The sequence below is a fragment of the Euprymna scolopes genome, chromosome 12 (assembly GCF_053919585.1).
Source record: "Euprymna scolopes isolate OS-2025 chromosome 12, ASM5391958v1, whole genome shotgun sequence".
Taxonomy (NCBI): Eukaryota; Metazoa; Mollusca; class Cephalopoda; order Sepiida; family Sepiolidae; genus Euprymna; species Euprymna scolopes.
The window spans coordinates 1,070,001-1,093,746 of NC_136493.1; the positions used below are offsets into that span (position 1 = coordinate 1,070,001).

At 35.7% G+C, this 23,746-nt stretch overlaps 1 protein-coding gene across 1 annotated transcript in view; it reads right to left on the reverse strand.

Annotated features, from left to right (window-relative positions):
* LOC145291142 (integrin alpha-6-like) overlaps positions 1–2,124 on the reverse strand; it is a 337,376-nt gene extending 335,252 nt beyond the window's left edge. The window contains exon 1 of the mRNA XM_080136659.1: positions 1,614–2,124. Coding sequence (XP_079992785.1) covers positions 1,614–1,864 — 251 coding nt within the window. The 5' untranslated portion in view covers positions 1,865–2,124. The remainder of the gene's footprint in view (positions 1–1,613) is intronic.
* Positions 2,125–23,746: the final 21,622 nt, after the last annotated feature.

A 23,746-nucleotide genomic window follows, 5' to 3' on the forward strand; every position in this document is an offset into this window, starting at 1 on the left:
ATATATATATACACGTTATATATATATACACACGTTATATATATATACACACACGTTATATATATACACACTGTTATATATATACACACACACACACGTTATATATATACACACACGTCACACATTATATATATACACACTGTTATATATATACACACACACGTTATATATATACACACACGTTAAAACGTATAGATAATTTTTTGCACGTAGAAAATATTTTAAATTATATATATATATATATATATATATATATATATATACACACACACACACACACACACACACGTTACACAATAAGATAAACGTTTTATTGTAAAGATGCACGTTTTTCATGGCTAACACACACTAAACTTTCGGGTAAAAGTTTGAATTTCATTCAGCAAAAAACAGCTGTAAGATCTCTTTTAGATTTTTTTTTTTTGTCAATATTTCTCACATGTTTAATTTCTCCATTTGTTGTTAACATTTTTTTTCTTCTGAAAAGTTAAGATTTTTAAAAAGAAAAACTTTTCACGATGTTTTTTTTATATATATAAATCCACAAGCGTCGAGTAACAAAAGGAAAAAAAATAGTTTTATCCTAACAGTCGACAGTTTCCTCCAAAATATACAGAAAAAAAAACCTTTAGGTTAAAAAAAAAAAAAAGCTTCATTTTCTTTTTCTAAGGAATTTATTTAAAAAATCACAGTAGTTTTTTTTTATGAATGTGAAATTAAAATCTAGTAAAAACGTTTCACAACATCTGGTACCTTCATCAGTCAAGTTTGCCAAGTGAAACAATAGATGTCAACTTTATTGTAGATGAAAGGAGTGGTTAATCAAAACGTACATTAGAAATGATTTGGTTGGCTTTAGTAAAGATTGGCACTTTTCTATTTACAAAGCCATTCAGCGGAAGTGACGTTGGATAAATTTTAAGGTACGGATGACCAACACTGTATATAATGTAGCTTTTTTTTAAAGTAAATATAAAAATAAAAGTTTTATTCAAATACTATTTATTTGAACCTTAAAACAAAATTATAACCTTTACAATAAAAATGTTTATGAACTGTTTTTTTTTAATCAATCAGGTGTTAGGATTTAATTTTTTACATCAAACAAAAAATATAACTTATAAAAAAATATTTATGAACTATCAGTTGACGACGAATGTTAGTCAACAAAGAAGTACGAATCTTGATTTTGATAAAGAAAAACAAAATGAAACTTGAACACCAATACTAAGTTTTAAGTTAAGTTTATGTTTTTTTAATTTTTCTGCTGCCAAGTGAGACATAAGGTCAGTTCATAATGAAGAATTAATGAAATCCGCTCCTTCAAAAAAGGTAATGTCTGGAATGATCGACCTCCTCCCTCATAAGATGAAAAAGAACAGATACTACACTCCGATTGAAACAAGAGTGTTAATGGATCATTTTAAGATGACAAACACGTGCGTGTAGGTTGAAATAACAAGAACAAAATGACCTGTGAACTTTTTGACAAAACTTTAAATAAAATAAATTTCGTGATAAAAAAAAATAATAATTAAAAAAATTTATTGGTGACAAAAAAAAAAAAAAGAAAGATTTTTTTTTTTTTTTTAATGCGAAAACTTTCAACTTACATTTCCTCGGTACCTCCGTTAGATGGGTTATAAATCCGGTGGAAAGCAACCGAATATCCGAAGAAACTATCCGGGGGTCCCGTTTTATAAATGTACACTTCGGTATCCAAATTATAGGCACAACATTTTAGGAAGTTGTTGTCCGATAAAATTGACAAGAATAAGAAAAATAATGCGAGGGAACCCGATGAAAAGGTGAGCGAAGAAGAGAGGCCGACCGACGTCGCCATGGCCGATGACAGCCGCGGCATTTGTCTTTTTTTTATCACAGGTTTTCTTAATCTCTTTTCTTTTTTCTTTTTTTTCTTGTTGTCGAGAGAGGGAGGGTTGTTGTTCCTGTCGAAATCGTCCAACACAGAAGAGCGTTTCCGGTCGGGACGATCGGCGAGGTTAAGCAAGACGAAGGGACCGAAAACACGCGCAAACTGGGCGAAAAAAAAAAAAAAACACGCAACAGGCTGATCGCTCGCCCGTTGCAAGACTAAGTCAACAACTATTACAACCGCTATTACATTTACAGATGCTATTAATTCTACTATTACTTCATTAACACAACTATTACTTCTACTATTACAAAAGAGCCTGTGGCATTATTGTAATGATTTTGTCATTGTTGGTTGCGGTGTGATACTAGTCCTGTACTCCTGTACAGTTCCAGGAGGTCCACTCTCCCAGGCTTTGCCTTCTCTCTTTATTATTAATCTTCATTTATAGACACTTATTACTACTTTTCTTTTACAAGGAAGTTACCACTTATCGAGACCCGGAGGCCACTCAGGGATAAGGGTTATTGCGTGTACAGTAATCAATGGGACAATATCATAGTAATCGCTAGTAATGGAGATTTGATAAAATCGCCGGTTCATGTTGGACTTGAAGACATCCAAGTTGTAGTCAGGTGGGAATCATGCAAACGGAACAGAGTTCCACAGGCGGTCAGTTATAAGAAAGAAGCTTTGTTCATGGAATCTACGTTTTGACTTAGGCACAGATAAAGAGTTGGGAAAATTACTGACAGTGGTTTCAGCTAGACGGGTGGTTTTTCGTGAAAGATTGACGGGTGGGGAGGGGGACTAAAGATTGGAGCTCAGACGAGCACTTACCATGGAAATAACGATAAAACAACGACAGGCTCGCAACGTCCTTTCTGTGGGAGAGAGGTTGCAGGGAAGAGAAAAGGGCACCCCCCCACTACGCTACGAAGTCTATTTTGTACTCTGTCAAGGCAGGATAGGCTGTTTTTAGCAGTTCCTGCCCAGATATGGCAGCAGTAGTACTACTCCACCCTTGGACGTACTATTACGACAGTTATAGCTACTTATTTACATGCACTATTGTTACTACGTTTATAGACACTATTACTACTACTATTACTATTATTACTACATTTTCATAACTATTACTACTACTATTATTACGATTACGACATTTATAATACTATGACTACTACTATTACTAACACTATTACTGCTACTATTACAACATTGACAGAGATTATTACTACTACTTCTAAGGCGGACTTTTGTTCCGAAACGATTTTTCGCTTAAGATAGGAACAGTGGGCATTTTTTACTATCGACAACAAAACGCAAAAAGTTGTAAAAAAATCTATATAACAAAAAAATAATGATTAAAATCAAGTTCTGTCCGTCTTTGTTTACTTTCTTCGTCAGCTATAGCTGTTTTTGTTGTTGTTGTTGTTGTTTGTTTTTTTGTTTTTTTGTTTTTTTTTTCAGAATAACAGATTATTTTAAAACTAATAACCATTAATCAGAAGTGACCTTTCCAGGGCATTCATTGTGGAAGCAAAAATATCAGCTGACGCAGACGGCAAACATTAAAGATGGACGGAACTTGGTTTTAACCATAAATGTTCCTACTTGCCTCCCCACGTTAGACACAAGGTCGATTTTTAATGTGGGGAAAATCCAGCTTCCCGAAAAAGGGCACTCTGGATAGGAACAAAAAATTAAAATTGTCTCAGTCATGAAGGATTGCATGCATAGTCACTCCACTCACTCATACACACGCGCGCGCGCGCAAACAAGCGAACGTTTATTCATTTTAATTTCCCCGCGCAGTTTGCACAAAATAAGTTCTTCCAGAAACGACATAATTTCAAATACACCCACAACAACAAAAGTAAAATGAACATATTTCTGGCGGACGTAGTTGAAGACAGTATCACGTGACACAAGCGACTAATGAGAAAAGTTAGAAGATTGTCTTTTTAACGCTTTTCCAAAAACCAAAACATCAGCAGTAGCAATCTTGTTTTGGAGCCGGTCCAAAAAGTATTTAAACGCATCAAACATTCTTTCTTCCCTCTTTTTCCCTTCCTTCTCGCTCCGACTTGTTTTTCGAACTAAATAAACGCTTTTACAGTTACATCGTGTTATATATAAGGGGAGGGGGGTAAATCTGTAACAAAAATCTTTTTTAAAATAAATTAAAACACTAAAAACTTATCTAAGTAGGTAGAAGAGTAACTTTCTTGCAACATTTATTATAAATATGTTGTTTTGTTATTTTTTGTTTTTTCTTTACAATTTTTCGTTTTGTTGTCTACAGTAAAAAAAATACCCGGGCCTTTGACAAATTTCACAAATTTAAGATCAGTTGATTCCTATTTGGGTCACTTAAATTATATAAATGCCGAAATGAAAATTTTTTCTTCCCTCTAGTTGCCATCTTAATATACAATTCCATGGCGAAGTGAAAAAGATAATCCAAGTTAGTGGTCTTTTAAGTAGACTTTGTCTTTTTTTCTCGACTTGTTAGCGACTATATTTGGGGGGGGGGGGCGAGTTTTCATTTCAGTGTTTTGTTTCGCCGTTCACATGTATGAAATTCGCTATAATTTTGTTTTTTAACGTCAACTTATTATTTATTTAGTTGTTTTTGTTGTTTTTATTTTGTTTTTGTTTTTGTTTTTTACTTATTATTTATTTTGGTTAAAAATGCTCTAGAGTACAAACTAACAATTTATTTTTTTAAAGTTGATTTTTAGAGGCATTTGAGTCTGTTTTGAACGAATATAACATTTAAAATTGTCGTCGACAAATAGTTGTGATGAAGTAAGATCTTGTTTTCACCGGTGGCCATATTTTTTCGCGCGCTCGCGCAAAAATAAACATGGCCATCAGTGAAAACAAGGTTTTTATATCATGACAACTACTCTTTTATGTTTTATTCGTTCAAAACAGACCCAAATGCCCTAAAGATTAACTTTAAAAAAATAAGTCTTTAGTTGGTACTCTGGCGCATTTTAACCTTCACTTTTTTAACTAGAGTAGTGAAAGTGGGGGAAAAAAAATTAAGAAAACATTTGTTTGGAATTAATGGTGGCAACCAATCTTATTCTAAATGATTTCCTGGCTAAAAATTACATTTTCTTAACTAGGGAGTACGACTTTCACTTATCAAGGTCCGAAGGCCACTCAAGGATAACGGTTACGATCAACAATAAAAAGTGTGCAAAACAAGCTATACTTTTCAACGATTTCTTATAATAATAGAAATAATAGAATAACGGGTTCTTTTGTATAGAGAGTTGCAACCTTGGTTGAAGTGAGTCTTCCTAATGATGGAGGCCTGAACAGAGCGGAAAGGGAGAAACAGATCAAATATCAAGGTCTCATGTATGATATGAAAAGAAATCGTACCAGTTATTATAGTGCTACAGGGCTTCTTCTTTTTTTCTTTTTTTTTTACATAGGCGTCACCACTTATCAAGGCCGATAAGGGTTAAAGAGTGTACAGGAGTCAAAAGGACAATATAGTAATCGATAGTAATAGAAGTTCGCTACATTTGTTAACTTAAGTGAAACGGCTCACCAGAAACTTGTTTACGTTGGACTTGAAGACAACCATATTATAGACAGCTGGAAAGTAGGAAAACGGAAGACAATTCCACAGGCGTGCAGTTATAAGAAAGAAGCTTTGATCATGGAATCTATGTTTAGGTTTAGGCACAGATAAAGAGTGGGGGGAATTATTGATAGTGTTTTCAGCTAGACGAGTGTTTCTTGTGAAAGTTTGGCGAGAGTGGGGCATAGATTGAAGCTCAGTCGAACACTTTCCATGAAAATAACGATAAAGCAGAGACGAACTCACAACATCTCTTCTGTGAGATAGAGGTTGCAGCGAAGAGAAAAGGACATCTCCCACCAGGCCACGAAGTCTATTTTGAACCCTATCAAGGCAGGACAAGTCTTTTCTAGCAGCTCCTGCCCATATGTGGCAACAGTATTCCATACTTGGGCGTATCTGGCTCTTATATAGATAGAGAATTGCATCAGCAGTGAGATATCTACTGGATCGATAGAAGGATCCGACCATTTTTCCAGCGGCCTTGGCAACAGATTTGATGTACGTATTCCATTTAAGATCAGGAGTAAAGGTCAAGCCAAGAAGCCTGTCAAAACTTGAGGCCTCCCCAAAACGAGAGCCATTCATTTTAATTGATACCAGATGGGGATCAGAACGTTGATGATGTAAAGATAGAAGCTTGGTTTTAGATGCATTAAAAGTAACCAGCCACTCCTTTCCCCATTGTACAACGTGATCAAGATCAGAGGAGAGAGAATCGGAGAGAACTTGGTCGTTTACTGTCATAGATGTGCTACCATAGATGGTAGTGTCGTCAGCAAAAATTATGAAGAAGAACTTGAAGTCCTACCTAACTAATATTCCTGGTGAACCAAGTGCAAAAGAGATCCAGACAATTGCACTTAAGGGAACAACGAGGATATTAAAAAGAGCTCTCGGTTGGTTTCAATAAAAAGCAGGGCAATGTTGGCAGCTGGTTTGGCTGCGCATACCTAACGTTACAATTTTCAAAGGAAGAAAATTACGTACTTATGTGCCATGTCGAAATTAGTATGAATTCCAAAAATTACGAAAAAATTAGGAGATATGGCATATCTCCTATATGCTAGGTGTATTTTTAACACACAAAAAAATCATCTACAATTTTTGGTCAAGATCAAAGTGTAGTATCTGTTCTTCAGATGCTGCACTTCATTTTCTTGTTCTCTTTCGGTGGAGGAGAAATTCTTCACGACTGAGACAATTTTTATTTTTGTACCTTTTCTCCACGTTAAAAAACGACCCTGGTGTCTAACTCTGTCCCGTGGGGAGGCATAGTAAATAGGTACAATTACGTTCTGAGATTGTGAGTTTAAAAATGATGGAGCCTTAATTTAAATCAATTTAGACAAGGGGTATATCTTCCTTGTTTGTCATACTGAACTGGTCGCACAACTCTTCCACATTAAAACACGTTAAAAATCGATAATTCGATTTCTATTTTTACTTGTGATTATTTTTCTACTGGATCATTTTTCATAATGTTTGGAGTGTGTACTAATTTCGACGTGACACGTAAGTACGTGATAAGTAAATTTTTACTTTCTTTCCACCTTAACAGTAACACTCAGATTTAAAATGACGACCTTTTAAAATTTTTTGGGTATGCTGAAAACGAATATCACATTTAAATTTGGCGCAGACTAGTAGTGTTCTAGATGTTAAGATATTTTTTCCAATGTATTAATAAATTTTAATGGTGTTCGTCATTCTAAACGTGTGAGGATGGGGATTTTTTTGAACTCGCATGCGCATTAGTACTTTTTAGTTGGAAAAAAAACATGGCCTCCAGTAAAAACGTAATGGATTACATTGGATAATAAAGGTCTTAATATCGAGAAAACTACTTCTCTGTGCCAAATTGAAACGTGATATTCGTTTTCAGCATACCCGAAAACCTTTACAAGCCGTCAATTTAACGGTGAATGCTGAAGTGGAAAGAATTTTTTTTTTTTTTTTTTAATATCCGTAATAATGTTTTCAAATGAAAACTGTTGTTTAAAAGATCACCAATCTACACAAGAACCGAGTAACGATTTTAAACATTAACTAACAAAACTATCAAATCGAATCTGGATTTGAAATCGACTTGCCGCTTTTATAGTCTGCGTCGATATATGCTATTTTTAGCACACAAACATCCGAGAGATTACAATTGTGTGACTACTACTACGTCTACTAGTGCAATTTACGATAGTGTGACAACTGGCTCTATTATTTCTACTGCTAATATGGTAACACTTAATACTCTTAGATACAAGAGAGTAAGAGTTGCGTAGTAATAGAACTATTATAACTACTAGTACTCTTTTTCTCTTTTAGTTAAAGGCGACCAAGGAATGAGTTTCTGTAACTCCTACATTATTGCAGATTGCGATTTTGTAAATAAAACTCTGTGTGTGTGTGTGTGTGTGTGTGTGTGTGTGTGTGTGTGTGTGTGTGTTTCTCTCTTTTTGTTTATCGTTTTGTTCAAGCTGGAATGGTGCATCCTACCTGATGCCAAACATTCACTTGCTATCTCATACATAACAACCGAGAAATCTTTTTTAAGATTCTAACCATTCCTTTAAGTGCAACTGTTTGTATCTCTTTTGCACTTGGTTCACCGGGTATATTTGCCAGGTAGTTTTTGAATTTCCTTTTCCATAAGTCCGGTTGTTCCTATAGTTACTGGAATGATGGAGATCTTCCTAAGATTCCAGTTTCTTTTCATGTGCATAAAACTTTTATATTTCGTTATCTTTTCCCTCTCAGCTCTGTTAAACCCAGCATCATTAGGAACACTAATTCTACTAAAATCTGGGACGTGCAAAAGGAGGAGGCTGCTAGGGGTGCCCAAGCACCTACCTCTTTTACTTCTGTTTAAAAAGTGCCCTTTTCAGAGGAATGTATTATAGGCCTGTGCCCTACCGAGACACCGTTATTTTCACTTGAGCACCTGCACTTGAAAAAGTTCTCTGCGCGTCATTGATTAAGGTTGTTTCTTTCACCTTCTTGCACAATATTACAGAGTGGAACGATGAAATTGTTGCCCTAGAAAAGACGACATGATTCCATTTCTGTTTGATGAAAACCGGTTTTTTTCTTTTTTCTTCTTTTTTTTTTATATTTTATTGCAGACTATCTACTAGTTGGCCAGTTGTGTACAAATCCCAAGATTAATAGGAGCCTTCTATCATGTCTGAAAGTGACACAATGTTCAACAAGCAAGATTGGAAATGTGCCACTGTACAACTTATGCTTTCTACCGATTCTAATTATGACAACAGGGCCATTACCAGTACCCTCAAAATACATCGCTGGATTACAACGAATAACAAGGAAATGCTCAGGATAATGAAAACAAAGTTTCCAGCCACGCTTACTGATTTGGTTTAGTTTCAAATGAGAGACACATCATACCACCTCACATTTTCAAAATCGGCTTGAAAGACAACATCAAAGTTTACCTGGATGTGCTGAAGAGTGTGGTGATCCCCTGGTGCAATCAGCTGGCAGCGCCAGGCCACAAGTCCAAAGAGACCCAGGCTTGGCTTCAGAGGGAGTGCTACGACTTTGTACTCTCCTCTCACTGCTCCCCCTCGACCTGAACTCGCTGAACAGCTTTGTTTGATCATATGTCGAGAACATGACCAAAATGACTTCCCACAACACCAAAGTCAGGCTGATTGTTGCCAAGTAATCGCTGTGCTCCCACCGGCACTTGTGAAAAAGGAATGCTCCCAGTTCCGAACCCGTATCAAGAAAGTGATTGAGACTGAAAGCAGCTACACTGAATAGATGTCAGCTCTACTACATAATCAAGTTACCTGAATTGATTTTTTTAAATAAAAGTTTTTTAAAAAATAAACCAGTAATGTTGTTTTCTTTAGGGCGACAACTTTATCGTTCCACCCTGTACTATTGTTATGTAATCGCCAGGCAACGCGGGGTAGAAAGCATTTATTCAGTTATCTATCTATCTATCTATCTATCTATCTATCTATCTAATTGTTTATCTATTTAGCGAAGTAAACAATAGATTAAGTCGTGGAAAACGATTAGTTGAGTGACATGCAGGTGCAGAAAGGGTCATGCTGTGGCATGAATCAAACTCTGTGACCGATCAAGTTGCACCGTAAGGTATGCAAACGGGAACCAGATCTGACATGTCAAGGGTCCAGGTTTGAAAAAGCCGAGTTAATTTTAGTGAATTCTCTCTAAGACGCCAAACAGACAAGATGAGGTAAACAGGCTCCACATAAGGAGGCGACGTTTTTCAAATGGAACCACGAGCAAAGATTGTCATTTATTCCAGTTTGTTGTGACGAAACGTCTGAGAGTGAATAAAGAATATATAAAAACAACCATTCGTCTTGGGTTCCTGTCTTGCATACGTCTTTGTTATAACAGAACCAATTCCACCAAGACGTTGGCAAATCCTCCCAGACGAAACACCAGCAAAAGACAGGTATGTCGTTATGAACACGTTGCTGTATGTTCTGACACACACGTACCTACACTCAGAGACAAGACGAGCGCAGCTGTTAAGACAGACACTTAGAGGCTAGACGGTCACGGCCTGATAAAAAGAGTTAAACAAGACTGTTAAAAATAACTGTTAAATAAATAAATAGAAGTAAATAAATACCCAAGTAGATAATTAATGACCATTTTCATTATATAACACTATATCAGGTTTAATAAATCAGTTTTTTTAATGTTTTTTTTTTTTAGAGGCGTAGCTGTAGTGTGTGTGTGTGTGTGTGTGTGTGTGTGTGTGTGTGTGTGTGTGTGTGTGCGCGCGCGCGCGCGTGTGTGTGTATGTGTGTGTGTGTGTGTGTGTGTGTGTGTGTGTGTGTGTGTTCACAAATTATCCTTACAAAGAAAATTATGTCCCAGACAGTAGCCCCCTACATCAAAATCGAACTGTACCTTGTTTGGAGTGAAAATATAATAAAAAAGATTTATAAAAAACAACTTGTTATGTGCTTGACCAGAAACCAATATTTTTATCATAATATAATGGTTACAGTGTTCGCTAATGGGCGTAAGTAATTCCTAATTGCATCATTAGCATCGCCTGTACTGAGGATTGCACCTCCAACCTCCAGAAAACCGGTACAAAGAAGTGATTATTAATTAGCACTTTATCGGTTGCATTACAGATCAATTTGGATTAAATGACAGGTTCTATTCGAAATTAGATATGGATTCCTGAGTTCAATAAAATAAAATAAAATAAAAATAAAATAAAATAAAATAAAATAAAAATAAAATACACCAGTCGAAATATTGTGAGAATAATATACTGCATATATATATATATATATATATATATATATATATATATATATATATATATATATATATATATATTAGTGTTGGTACGATTAATCAGAATCGGGAATCAAGAATATTGGAACTCTTTAAGTTATGCCTACGATTCTTGTAATTATTTATTGTTTGGTTTGTTTTTGTTTTGTTTTTTCGATTTTTTACATAGGCATCACCACTTATCAAGGCCAAACAGCCACTCAAGGATAAGGGTTAAAGATTGTACAGTCGAAATTGGACAATATAGTAATCGTTAGTAATGGAAGTTCGGTAAATTTGTTAACAAATGGTACGGCTCATCATGAACTTGTTTACGTTAGACTTGAAGACAATTATATTGTAGTCAGCTGGAAAGCAGTAAACGGAAGACAATTCCACAGGCGTGCAGTTATAAGAAAGAATCTTTGTTCATGGAATCTATGTTTAAGTTTAGGCACAGATAAAGAGTGGGTGAATTATTGATAGTGTTTTCAGCTAGATGAGTGTTTTTTGTGAAAGTTTGGCGAGGGGGGACCATAGACTGAAGCTCAGTCAAACACTTTCCATGAAAATAACGATACAGTAGAGACAAACTCGCAACATCTCTTCTGTGAAGTAGAGGTTGCAGGGAAGAGAAAAGGACATCTCCTATGAGGCTACGAAGTCTATTTTGAACTCTATCAAGGCAGGATAAGTTCTTCCTAGCTGCTCCTGCCCAGATGTGGCATCAGTATTCCATCCTTGGACGTACCTGGCTCTTATATAGATAGAGAATTGCATCAGCAGTGAGATATCTACTGGATCGATAGAAGGATCCGACCATTTTTCCAGCGGCCTTGGCAACAGATTTGATGTATGTATTCCATTTAAGATCAGGAGTAAAGGTCAAGCCCAGAAGCTTATCAAAACTCGAGGCCTCCTCAAGACGAGAGCTATTCATTTAAACTGATACCAGATGGGGATCAGAACGTTGATGATGTGAAGAGAAAAGCTTGGTTTTAGATGCATTAAAAGTAACCAGCCACTCCTTTCCCCATTGTACCACGTGCTCAAGATCAGAGGAAAGAGAATCGGAGAGATCTTGATCGTTTACTGGCTCAGATGTGCTACCATAGATGGTAGTGTCATCAGCATAAATGTCTACAAATGATGTAAGGATGTGATTTGGAAAATCATTAATGTAGATCAGGAAAAGAGTTGGGCCTAGGATGGGCTCCTGAGGGACTCCAGCATTTATACTGTGAGCTTCTGATTTTTGCCCATCAACTACTACTCTTATGAACCTGTCAGAAAGAAATGATTTAATAATTGAGAAGACATTTCCAGCTATACCTTAGCTAGAGATCTTGTGAAGTAAACCTCCATGCCATACCCTATTAAAGGCCTTAGATATGTCAAGAGCAATTGCCCTAGAAATGCTGCCTCCGTCGAGAGATTCGCTAATCCTATGAGATATAACTGTAAGCACATCTGCTGTAGATCTAGCCATATTATGTGACACTAAGAAGGTTATTTTTGCTGAGATGGTTGATTACTTCTGTATTTAACACAGATTCCAGCAACTTACTCATGATGTACAGGAGACTTATTGGCCTGTACTGAGAGGGGGATGAGCGATCACCTGAATTCTTAAATACAGGGCATACTGATGAGATTTTCCAGGGTGATGGGTGGGAAGCAATTCTCCTTAAGACAATGTTTAAACAGTTTTGTAAGTATGGGCGCTAGTTCTGGTTTAAGTTTTTTGAGTACTATAATTGGATGTTTGTTTGTTTAAACCTTAACTTTCCATTTCTGCTACTAAAGATAAAATGGTAAATGTGTATTGGTTTTAAACTACAAACAAAATTAAAATCAATAGATCACCAATATAAGTGTATTTTTACGTTCACAAAAATGTATCGCATGGATTTTTAGAATAATCTAAAGAAAAACAATCCTACAGCTAAATATTTAGCGATTTTAACAGAATCGGTAATTTTATTTGTTGTTGTGGAACTACCCTATGTTACCTGCTAGTAGAATATTCCAATCTCAATAAATGCCGGAAGACTAAGCTGTAAGGTGTCAGGCGATTGGCAAATTTTTCTTAAACATTCGTATTGTATTTTTTTTAAATAAATATTCAGTCGATATCCGGTGAACCAACCTCTATGATACAGCCTACCTATTGTATGCTTTGCAATACATGTTGTTACTTTAATTTGGCGTTCTGTTTTCCTTTGCAACCCTTAACAGTGGTGGCGTCGGATTTCGAACTCACAGAGGTCACTCGAATTTAAAATTGCCCCAGCATTCAAAAGAACTCACGACGGAAAGCTGAATTAAACCAAACAAATGTTCAGAAAACACTGATGAAAGGAAATAAAGGAACTCACGAAAACCACATCAGTGCGTAGACATAAATGTTTGTATTTGCAAACTTGTGGAAAGTAAGAATATTTCATGTGTTTTTCTTTTATTCTCACGACATCTGGGCGCACCCGTAAATACAAAAGAAAAAAAAATACAAATTATTCGTGTTTTTTTTTTTTTTCTTGCGTCATTAAATGAGTGTGTCAATGAACATTTTTTTTCTTGTTTTTTTTTTACTTAAAAAAAGTAAATACGATTTTCGGGGTTTTTTTTTTCGTCATGTTCAACATTTTTTCTGTTCTATTGGAACAGACATTTGCTTTGAGAAAATATTGAATATTTGTGTCAATATATTTTTTTCTCGTTTATGAAAAAGACTTTCTTTTTGAAAGAAATATTATTTCCAAGGAATTTAAAACTGTACGTTCAACGTTCGTTTGCGAAGGGATTAAAGGAAACGAAATGCTGTTCCTTTTTCCTCCAGTTTTTCTAAAAATACTAAAAGCTGGTTAATCTGAACGCGGTTTTGTTAAATTTCTGTCAATTCAGTATTTTAGACATCATACAAAAATGGACCCCTTACAAAGTACATTGGAACAATTATTAAAACTGTAAATTGAACAACAACGCGCAGAGGTAAACAACTACAACAACAAAAACAACAACTAATGAGGCTCGAGATCCAGCTATATGACAATCAACAGCACACGAAAGAACTGCTGACTCTAATATATAAAAAATAATACGTCCACCACCGATAATAATACCGCATTTTCACAAGGTTCAATATGGAATGCGATTGACAATTTCTGCTACGGACCTGAAGACGGCAAATTATTTGAAGCTTATTTTCGTCGGTTTGAAGAGGTTTTTGTATTGACTGCAAACAGTATTCGAACCAGAAAAAGGTTTGTTTACTATTACAGAAACTAGAAACGGCCGAGCCTAATAAATTTGTAGATTTTATTTTACCTCAGCAAACATGGCAATTAACTTTCGTCGAGACGGTGGAACTTCTTACAGAACTATTTAGACCGAAAGTCTTTATTCCATAAGCGCTGGTCATGTCTGAATTTGCAGAAGGGTGACGAAGATGATTTTGCAATGTACACAGCCATGTAAATAAACATTGCAACGAATTCAAACTTGCAGATTTTTAAATGTTTAGTAGACAGACAATTTAAAAAACACGTAAAAATAAAACAATTTAGAGAAAAGTGACACACATATCAACATGTAACTAAGAAAGGATTTGAAGAAAGAAATCCCCCCCTGTACTCGATGTGGTAATTTGTATTAGATTACTCTCCATATTACTCAAGAAAATGTCTAATATGTAAAAAAAAATAAATAAATAAATAAAATAAAAAATAAAAAAAATAATACACAAAGGTACTCATTGCAGAAATAAAAATAAATACAAAACCCGAGTGTGTTTGGGGGGGGGGAGACTGAAAATAACGAAGGAGGATTGCGAAAATATGTGACTATAAAAATTCATGATAAAAATTAAAAATGCAACTCGATTCGGGTTCAGACCTTTCGATAGTAAATTTAAATACCTGGAAGAAATTGAATAAACAAAAACTGCTGAGAACACGCAAAACAACAAAGACCATTAACGTTATGGAAAGTATTTTTTAGCGAACGTCACATTATTGGGAAAAACGAAAAACATTAAAAGCTTATACACGACCACTAACCTACTGGACTGGATTCATGAATTTAAATTAGGGAACCAGCCAATCAATAATTTTTACAAAACGAAAATAAAAGTGCAACAGACGCTCATGCCTTGAAAAACATAAAAAGGAAACTTTTCTTATTCTAGGCCACGGAAAGCCAAACAGAATTCGCAAACAAAACAATACTGTCGTAGACCAAATGAAGGTAGCTCTCTCCTAACGAGAACAGCGCCTGATCACAAACCAAGAAACCAAAACCAGGCAGGACTCTCTACCGCTAGTCCTAAAGTGATGACACCCTTACCAACCGATTCAGCCGTAAATATCTATATGACTGTAGGCGATTTTTTACCGGATACGAAAACTTTAGCTACACCGCAACAGGTATCAGTTGCAACTCGATTTTTTACAATATTGGAAAATTATTTACCGAGAGTCAACGTCACTCAAAGATATTATCTGCAGCAAAATAATAGCACTCAAACAATTTTCCACAATATGGAAGAACTGCTGAATCGTTTTACCAGGCGTCTTTTTAAAATAGACAGTTTATCAGGTTAACAAGACTAGTGGAAACCCCTGGGGCAATATCGCCCCTCATCTGATAAATTATTACAAGCGGGATCCTAGGTGAGGTTTATTGACCCTTAATTATTTGTGGCGAAGTCTACCCACGCAAGTAATTAATTGTTTTATGGAATTCTTACAATTAATACATCAGAAAATGACTATAAAACGTTTTGTGCAGGTCAAAAGAAAAAGTTTCGCTCTAAACAATGAATCCCCCAAGAAGTAGAGGCTATTGAAACCGTCTACGACGCATTTGATATTGAGCCTCCCCAAATCACACCAAGACGTTTGGGAAGGAAAAGGAAAATCACCGAGCCGTTTATGAAGAAGAAAAATAGATAGATAGATAGATAGATAGATAGATAGACCGTCCGTAGTTATCAGCTGGTGAGGGGGAGGGGGTTGTGGCGAAATTAACCTATGTTACCTACTAATAGATTATTCCAATCTCAATAAATACCGGAAGACTAAGCCACAAGGTGCCAGTCGACACCCGGTACTTGGGCTCGTCATTGAAGTGTGGTGTCTGCACAGATGCTGCATTCAAATTAATTGTCCTTAGTCAATGGAGGGGGAGACTCTACAATACAAAGGCAATTTTATTTTTGAAGAATACCCCTTTTGAACGGAGCTGGTTATCTCCCACATAAAACCGACCTTGTGTCACATTTTGTTTCGTGAGAAACAAATAAATACCCAGTCGATATCCGGTGAACCAACCTAGGTAGTTGCACTGTTGTATGCATGCTGTTATTTTATTTTGGCGTTCTGTTTTCCTTTGTGACCCTTTAACAGGCTATAACATTATTGGAATCAGAAAAATTTTGGAATCATCCCATCACATGCCAACAACAAATTTTAAGTTTATAAGCGATAAAAAACCGCGGTTCATTGGTAACGTATGAGAATGCGGATACTAATGTCATGAGTTCGATCCTAACCTGTGCTGACGACGGTTAAAAGACAAACACGCGTGTCCATAGGTATACTTTTAAAATAATATATATATATATATATATATATATATATATATATACATATATATATATATATATATATATATATATATATATATATATATATATACTAGCAGGCTATTTGGCATTGCCTGATCGAAAGATAAATACGATATTTATATCATGCAGATTACTTATTATGATACAGCCAATTCTATATTATCAATATATAGTAATGGTTACAAAAAAAATTGTGTACCATCTGATAGAATCAGAACCAAAATGTTTGGCACTGCAGCCTTAGTCGTTATTTATCTCTCTAGCATTGTTACCATCTGAGCTACGGAAAGATGGATATGAGAGAATATAAATTAAGCGACTTTGAGCTATGAATGTTTAATTTGAGCATGCGCAAAAGAAGCAGCTAGCATAGGATTTCATTCGACTTACTCTGCCAAGGTCAACTGTTTTGTTTTCAATTTTAACACGTTAGCAGTAATTTTTGCCCTATAAAAACAAAATCGAAAGTGTGCTACAGGCCCCAATACCCTATATATCAAATTTCAAATAAATATTTTTTAAATAAATATTTTTTCGTACAGTTCTATTTTTATGTTTGATGTATAATAAAAAAAAATAGCAACATCTGATGTTTGGTTTAAAAAAAACATTTCATAAACATATTTTTATCAAAAAAATTATAATTTTGTTAAAAAAGTTTAAATAAAGACTGTTTTAATAAAACTTCTATTTTTATATTTACTTTAAAAAAATAAAAAGCTACATTATATACAGTGTTGGTCATCCGTACCTTTAAATTTGTCTGGCGTCACTTCCACCAAATGGCTTTGTAAACAAAGAAGTGTCAATCTTAACTAAAGCCACAATTAAAGCAAAGATCCCTTATGAAATTTATGCTCCCATGAAACTTTCCCCTTCGGAGGAAACCTTCCTAGGGTGAGTGCTACTTCAGTACAGTACAGTAATAGAAAAGCTGATTGATCCTCCTGTGGCCAAATCACCTAGCAGGGGCTGCTTGGTAAGAGAGAAAATAAATGTCAGTATTTATGACTGTTATACATCTTATCGCTTTGATGAATGCAATGATGCATTAGAGATATATGGAGCGATATAGAGAGAGAGTGAGAGAGAGAGAGTCGGAGAGAGAGAGAGAGAGAGAGAGAGAGAGAGAGACGTTGAAAAAGAAATATCCTCAAAGGTCTGAAGTGAATATAACAATTAAAGAAAAGCTAAAGCAATAATAACGTTTATTTAATGCAAAAGAGAAGATGTTGTACATGTGTATGAAAGAACCGAAAGAGATTGTTAATGTATTTGTGCTTTGCTAAGAAATGAGAGGGAGAGGAAGAGTGTGTGGTTGTAATAGGATGCATAGTTAAGGAGTGTCAATAGAAATTAGTAAAGTACCCTTCTTCCCTAGGATGAATTAAATCACATCTTGTTCGGTTGAAGAAACTTGTGAAAAGAGAACACAATCAAAACCTCCTTTCTTTCCTATCCAGTGATCTGGATTGAATAAAAAGACAGAGTCACATGACGAACTTAACTTGTGTTGAAATTCAAACTTGTTTTTCATACTTGTTGTTTCATACTTGTTGTTTCATACTTGTTGTTTCGTACTTGTTGTTTCGTACTTGTTGTTTCATACTTGTTGTTTCGTACTTGTTGTTTCGTACTTGTTGTTTCATACTTGTTGTTTCGTACTTGTTGTTTCGTACTTGCATCAAAATTATTTTTTTTTGGGGGGGGGTTCTTTGGACTACTCTTGTTATCTTGGGTACCATTTTCACGTTTTGGTCGATGCAACTTCAATTTTCTTCAAGTTTATCTTGTAAAACTTGGGGATCTTTCTGTTGAACTCAGGAATGTTTTCTGTCAAACTCGGGTAGAAACCCTAACTAATTAGCAATTGTATTTTCAATGTAGCCTACACTGAGAATTCAACCTTCAACCTCCAGAGGAGTGTAACTTACGACTGAATTTTAAAATGTACTTAATCTACTATGCCACAGGTCCTTCTGAAAATTTATTCCATCTAAAATTCTGTGCAGATACCTACGTTTGACAGTAAGATTCCCGAGTTCAACAAGATATTGCTGCAGAAGGTCGGAGGTTACATCGACCGAAACGTTGTAAAAAGTAACACTGGAGATAAGAATCGTTGTAAAAAAAAGTAGTGCAAAGAATCCACATCATATGAATAATGAATCGTCATCTAAAAAATGGAAAAACATAGTTTTATTATATTTGACATCCTATGCTTGGCAATCCTATGCTTGGCAATCCATATTCGACATCCCAACGCTTTTCTGGTGAATACAAATCTGTATTTGATGAATCAAAAAACTCTACAACAAAGGCAAAACTTTATTCACACGAGAAGACTAATGTGTTCATGTTCGTATAACCTGACATCATGTTAAATATTCCAGCCGTGTGCACCTAAAATTCATATTGATAAACAGGTGCATCTGACAAGAATATACATGAAACAGCCTAAAATAATTATCAAATGTACCAAAAGGCTATTTGAATGCAAATTATGAACCTGACATCAGGTATTTGCATGAAAACAAACAATAAACAATAAACAATTGTTAAACGCTGCATGTTTACAATGGCATTTTCAGTAAAAGGTATACACGGGTATAATCAAGTTGAATCAAAGTCAGGTCAATTCAATGAAAATACAATGATCAAATATATTGCACTTGAAGTGTAACCACAGTGACACTGTCGTCCTAAATGTTTATGTTGGTTCAAAATGGTTATATAATAAAAACCCGAAATGGATATGGGAGTTAGTTGACAATTTGACCTTGCATTATTGCAGCAGCCACTTACCATTGCTTTCTTGCTGGCAAAGACCATTGGTTTTCACTAGAATTTACATGGCAATAATCTTCTTCAAGGTTCTAGTACACTTCACATTCATCCAGTGAAGGTATTGTTAGTGGTCTCCTTTCTCATTCCATTCTTCTGGACACTTCATGACTATTTTGTGTGGTATCAGTCGAGACTAATACCTTTTTGTTTTGTTTTGAATTAGGCACATCATTACTATTGTTGTTGTTGTTGTTATTGTTGTTCTTCTTTTCTTCTTCTTCTTCTTCTTCTTATTATTATTATTATTATCATCATTATTATTATTATTATCATCATTATTAATAGTAGCATATTATATATTGTATATATGTACATATAATTCCTCCCCTTTGATGAAAAGGAAAGTATTTCTTTGAAACTCCATGGATTACGGAGTTTCACCTCTATCTGGGTTTCTTTTCTAAAAAATAAATGTGTGTTTAACTCTTGCTAAAGTGTTTCTCAACATATTTTATTAAACCAATGTACTTATATACATTAATATACATAATTATATATATAATTATTCCCATAGCCAAACAACGTCGCAGATCAAAAGTGCTATGACAGCCAACAAACTGGAAAACCAAGACTCGGGCTTTGCCCTCATTTGGGCTCATCAGTTAGACATATCCGAACTCAGAATTCGAAATCTGATCCTTTTGCATGTGAGGCAAGCACTCTGCTACATGAGCAAACACACCATACACAAGAAAGTCTATTAACTAACACAAATTAAATTGCGGTGAAATCTGACTATGGAATGGGCCTACTTTGTCTCACATTCTGAAAATTCTATTACTAATTGCTCGCTAGGTTTGCATGTTGGATGGCATCGTCCTAGCACGTATAAAATTCCTACTTGTGAGACATCGACTTCGGTTTAGCTTGTGCATCTATCACATTCGAAACAATGAAAATGTCAGTTTCGCTTAGGAATAATAGGTCTGGTTTAGTCTTCTGTAATTGGATTTCAGCCACTGGAAGGTTTTAATGTAGCCCCCTGATGTTGGAAAAGGAGACATGTTGGGGGGGTCTACATTGGAAGTTGGGAGTCTGGGTTTTATCGCATATTTTATTTTGGAGACTTTTCATGATGGAGTTTTAGGATTTGTGGAATAGGTTGACAGACTTGGTTAGAGCAGGGCAGAGAGGGAAAGTAAGGGAGAAAAAAAGTGAAGAAATATATATTATTATTATTGTAAAGTGAGTTACATAAAATTAGGTTAAAAGTAAAGAACCTTACCTCATGCATGTGGTTAAAAGTAAAGAACCTTACCATATGCATCATGCGGCTCGTGTTAGGAAAGAAAAAAAAGAGATAATAAAAATGGCCGCCCCCTGGTATTTATGAACTGAAAATCACGTGATGTGACGAGAGGGGGGAGGAGGTATGCAAATGAAATGTGGTTGGGTCTCTCTATAAAAGAGCCGTCTTCTTTATTTTGGGCGTCAGTGTGGAAAGTGCAGAGAGAAGAGAACAGTTGGATTTGAGTTTGAGACTTTTGATCTGAGGTTGAGTTCAAATTTAACGTCAGAGAAGGATTCATGCCATGGGTCTCATATAAACGTGCTCGGTCATGCAATGACGTCATGAGTTATGAATTTAGTTAGATAAGTGAGAATCAGAATCAGTCAGTGGAGATAAGCAGAGAGGTTCAGACCGACTCTCCGTTAGAGTCAAGGCACCCTCTAGAAGTGAGAGGCTTTTAGAAATAACCATGTAACAACTTTGAATCCCTGAGATAAAATCATGTTCGACCGGTCGAAGATGAAATAAAGGACGTCAACATGTGTTTTTGTATCTGCGTCTCTGTGTTGTTATTCAACAGAAAAGGTATTGTCCATTTATATTATAAGAACCTTGATAAAATCATCATCTAAAAAATATGTGTTAGAAAGTGTATGTGTCAAAAGTATAAATGTTATAGAAACACTCCCGTTCACAGAACTGTCAAAAGTATAAACGCACTACCTCTCGGTCTATCTATCGATATATCAAATCTCCTTTCATTGAATTGTCTCTCTCTCTCTCTCTCTCTCTCTTTATATGTACTCTATCTCTATATCTCACCAATGTCTCCATCACTCAATAACATGAACACTCCTAAGACTCTAATCTCTCATCAAGATTCTCCTAAGATGAACAACAACAAAAATACAGAATATACGTCATAATAATAACACACCTATGTAATATGAACCCAAACTTTAGAAACAGACTAACAGGTACAACTCTTGAGGTAGTCTGTGTATTTCATAGTACAGGTAAGTCGAGGTTCTGACCTTGACAATTAGTCTGACAGAACAGGGCATTTTTCATGGTTTTTTCGCTGTCAAACTGATGCAAAATGTTCTGTGTTGCCCCCGGAAGTCCATCCTCCCAGGCATTGTCTCCCGGCTTTCAGTAGGAGCAAGTTTATCCCTTGTTGTTAGGTGCCTTCACTGGGGAATGCTGTTGGGGCTGCTCAGACTTACTTTTGCTGACCCATTTTCCCATTATCTCACAGCAGTAAATACTGGTCCGTGTACTTTGTAATACGCCATCTTGCGGTACATGCTACGATTGTTGCCTCTGTGTATTGTTTTGTTTCAATATATTTTACCTTTCTAATCCATATATGTGTCCGTGTTTATCCTTAGTGACCCTTGCAGTCCACAATACCTTACTAGCATACAGAAATTTAAATGCAATGTTAACGGTCATCTTGCTTCTCAACTCCCCACTCAAATTGCCCTCTGTAAATTTGGCACAGTAGCTCTTACACATCAGTTATAATATGCGTTGTTTGCAGTGCTTGGAGGGAACAAAAGTTTTTTTTTTAAATTAAGCAAATGTTACAATATGTGCTTCTTGGTTATGGCCTTTGTAAATAGAAGGAGACTTAGTCACTAAAAAATGGGGTTATGTCTTAGATAGAAACGAGCAAGCTCTCGAATAAGCAGGCTGCTGATAATGAATGACAGTTTTTTACGAAAACATTAGAAAACTTTTAAAATGCATTGAAAAGAGAAAAATAATTAATACTATTGATACTAAAACTGAACTCATTCCATATTGGATACACCACCTCCAAATATGCAAGAACATAGTCATCTGTTGGCAAAGTCATGCTCACAGTTTTCTGTGATCAGAATGGATTAGTGATGACATATTTCCTAACAAATGGTACTTCCATTACCAGAACTTATTATGCTTCAAGTTTGAGGAAATTGAAATTTACCAAAATAAAGAAGTAGGGCCAGATTGGCAAAGGTATTCTCCTTCTGGAAAATAATATTCTGATCCACAGTGCGCATGTTGTCAGATTTAAAACATGGGCATGTGGCTATGAAATCCTCTCCATCCTCTCTACTCTCTTGAACCTGCATCTTTTGACTTTCAAATCTTCCCATCTACGTAACAGCTCTTGAAAGGAAAGCATTGCCCAGATGCTGCTGCCTTGATTTCCAAAGTCACATCATGGTTGGAGAACTAACCTGAAGTGTTCCACAAAAACCATCTTCAGAGTTGCATTCAACAATGGTAGAAATGGGTAATTCCTATGTAGAGAAAGACTAATAACTGTGCCAAATTTCATTGTTCTAGTCATTGGCGGGACCAGTCTATCTCGAGACACAATGGCGTAGCTCTGGTGAACTGGAACTACATAGCCTGGATAGGGTGATATGGGAGAATAGCTGTTGCTCGTGCAGCTATCCCTGTCTCTCTGCAAAGCTAGAAGATCTATGGGAAAGACACAGTCGATTCCGCTTGGCTCTAACTGTACCAGAAGAGTTGCTGCTGATGACGATATAGAGTCAGGTCATCTCAGGGAATTCATCGCCAGATTTTCTGTTGGGGTTTACTCCCTTAGCCTTTCTCCTGATGAGGTAATCCTGCATGGCAATGGAGCCTTTGTATTAGAGTTGCCACTATCCAAAGTTAATGATCCCACTTGCCCAAGGTTTTAAGGTATTAGTGAACCACCTTTGACCCAACTCACAGTTAGCAGAAAGTTTCGGCGGGCTTAGTAGCTAAGCCACACGAGATGGCCGGGAGCTAGACTAGGTTGTCAGAGTCTATTTGAGACGTGCACATCATGAGTGTATTTTTTAGGAAGAAGGAGCTTATATCCATTACCATCATCAGTTGTTCTGCTGATGCAAGAAGTCGGTCAAGGATATTATTTATCGAATGCCTCTCATATATATTCCTTTTATCAAGTGTTTTTTCTCATATATATTTTCGTTTCAAGGAATGTTCTTACATTTCTTGCTGTCTTTTTGTGATTCTCCCTTTTTTGTAATTCTCCCTTTTTTGTAATTCTCCCTTCTGTTAGTCAGTCTTGTACATCCATTTTCATATATACATCTTCTAGTTTTCTGTTTATGCAACGAAGTAAATTTCTTGAAGCAGAATTCATGTACTTCGTTTATTATTATTATTATTATTATTATTATTATTATTATTATTATTATCATTATAAGTAGTAGTAGTAGTAGTAGTAGTAGTAGTAGTAGTAGTAGTAGTAGT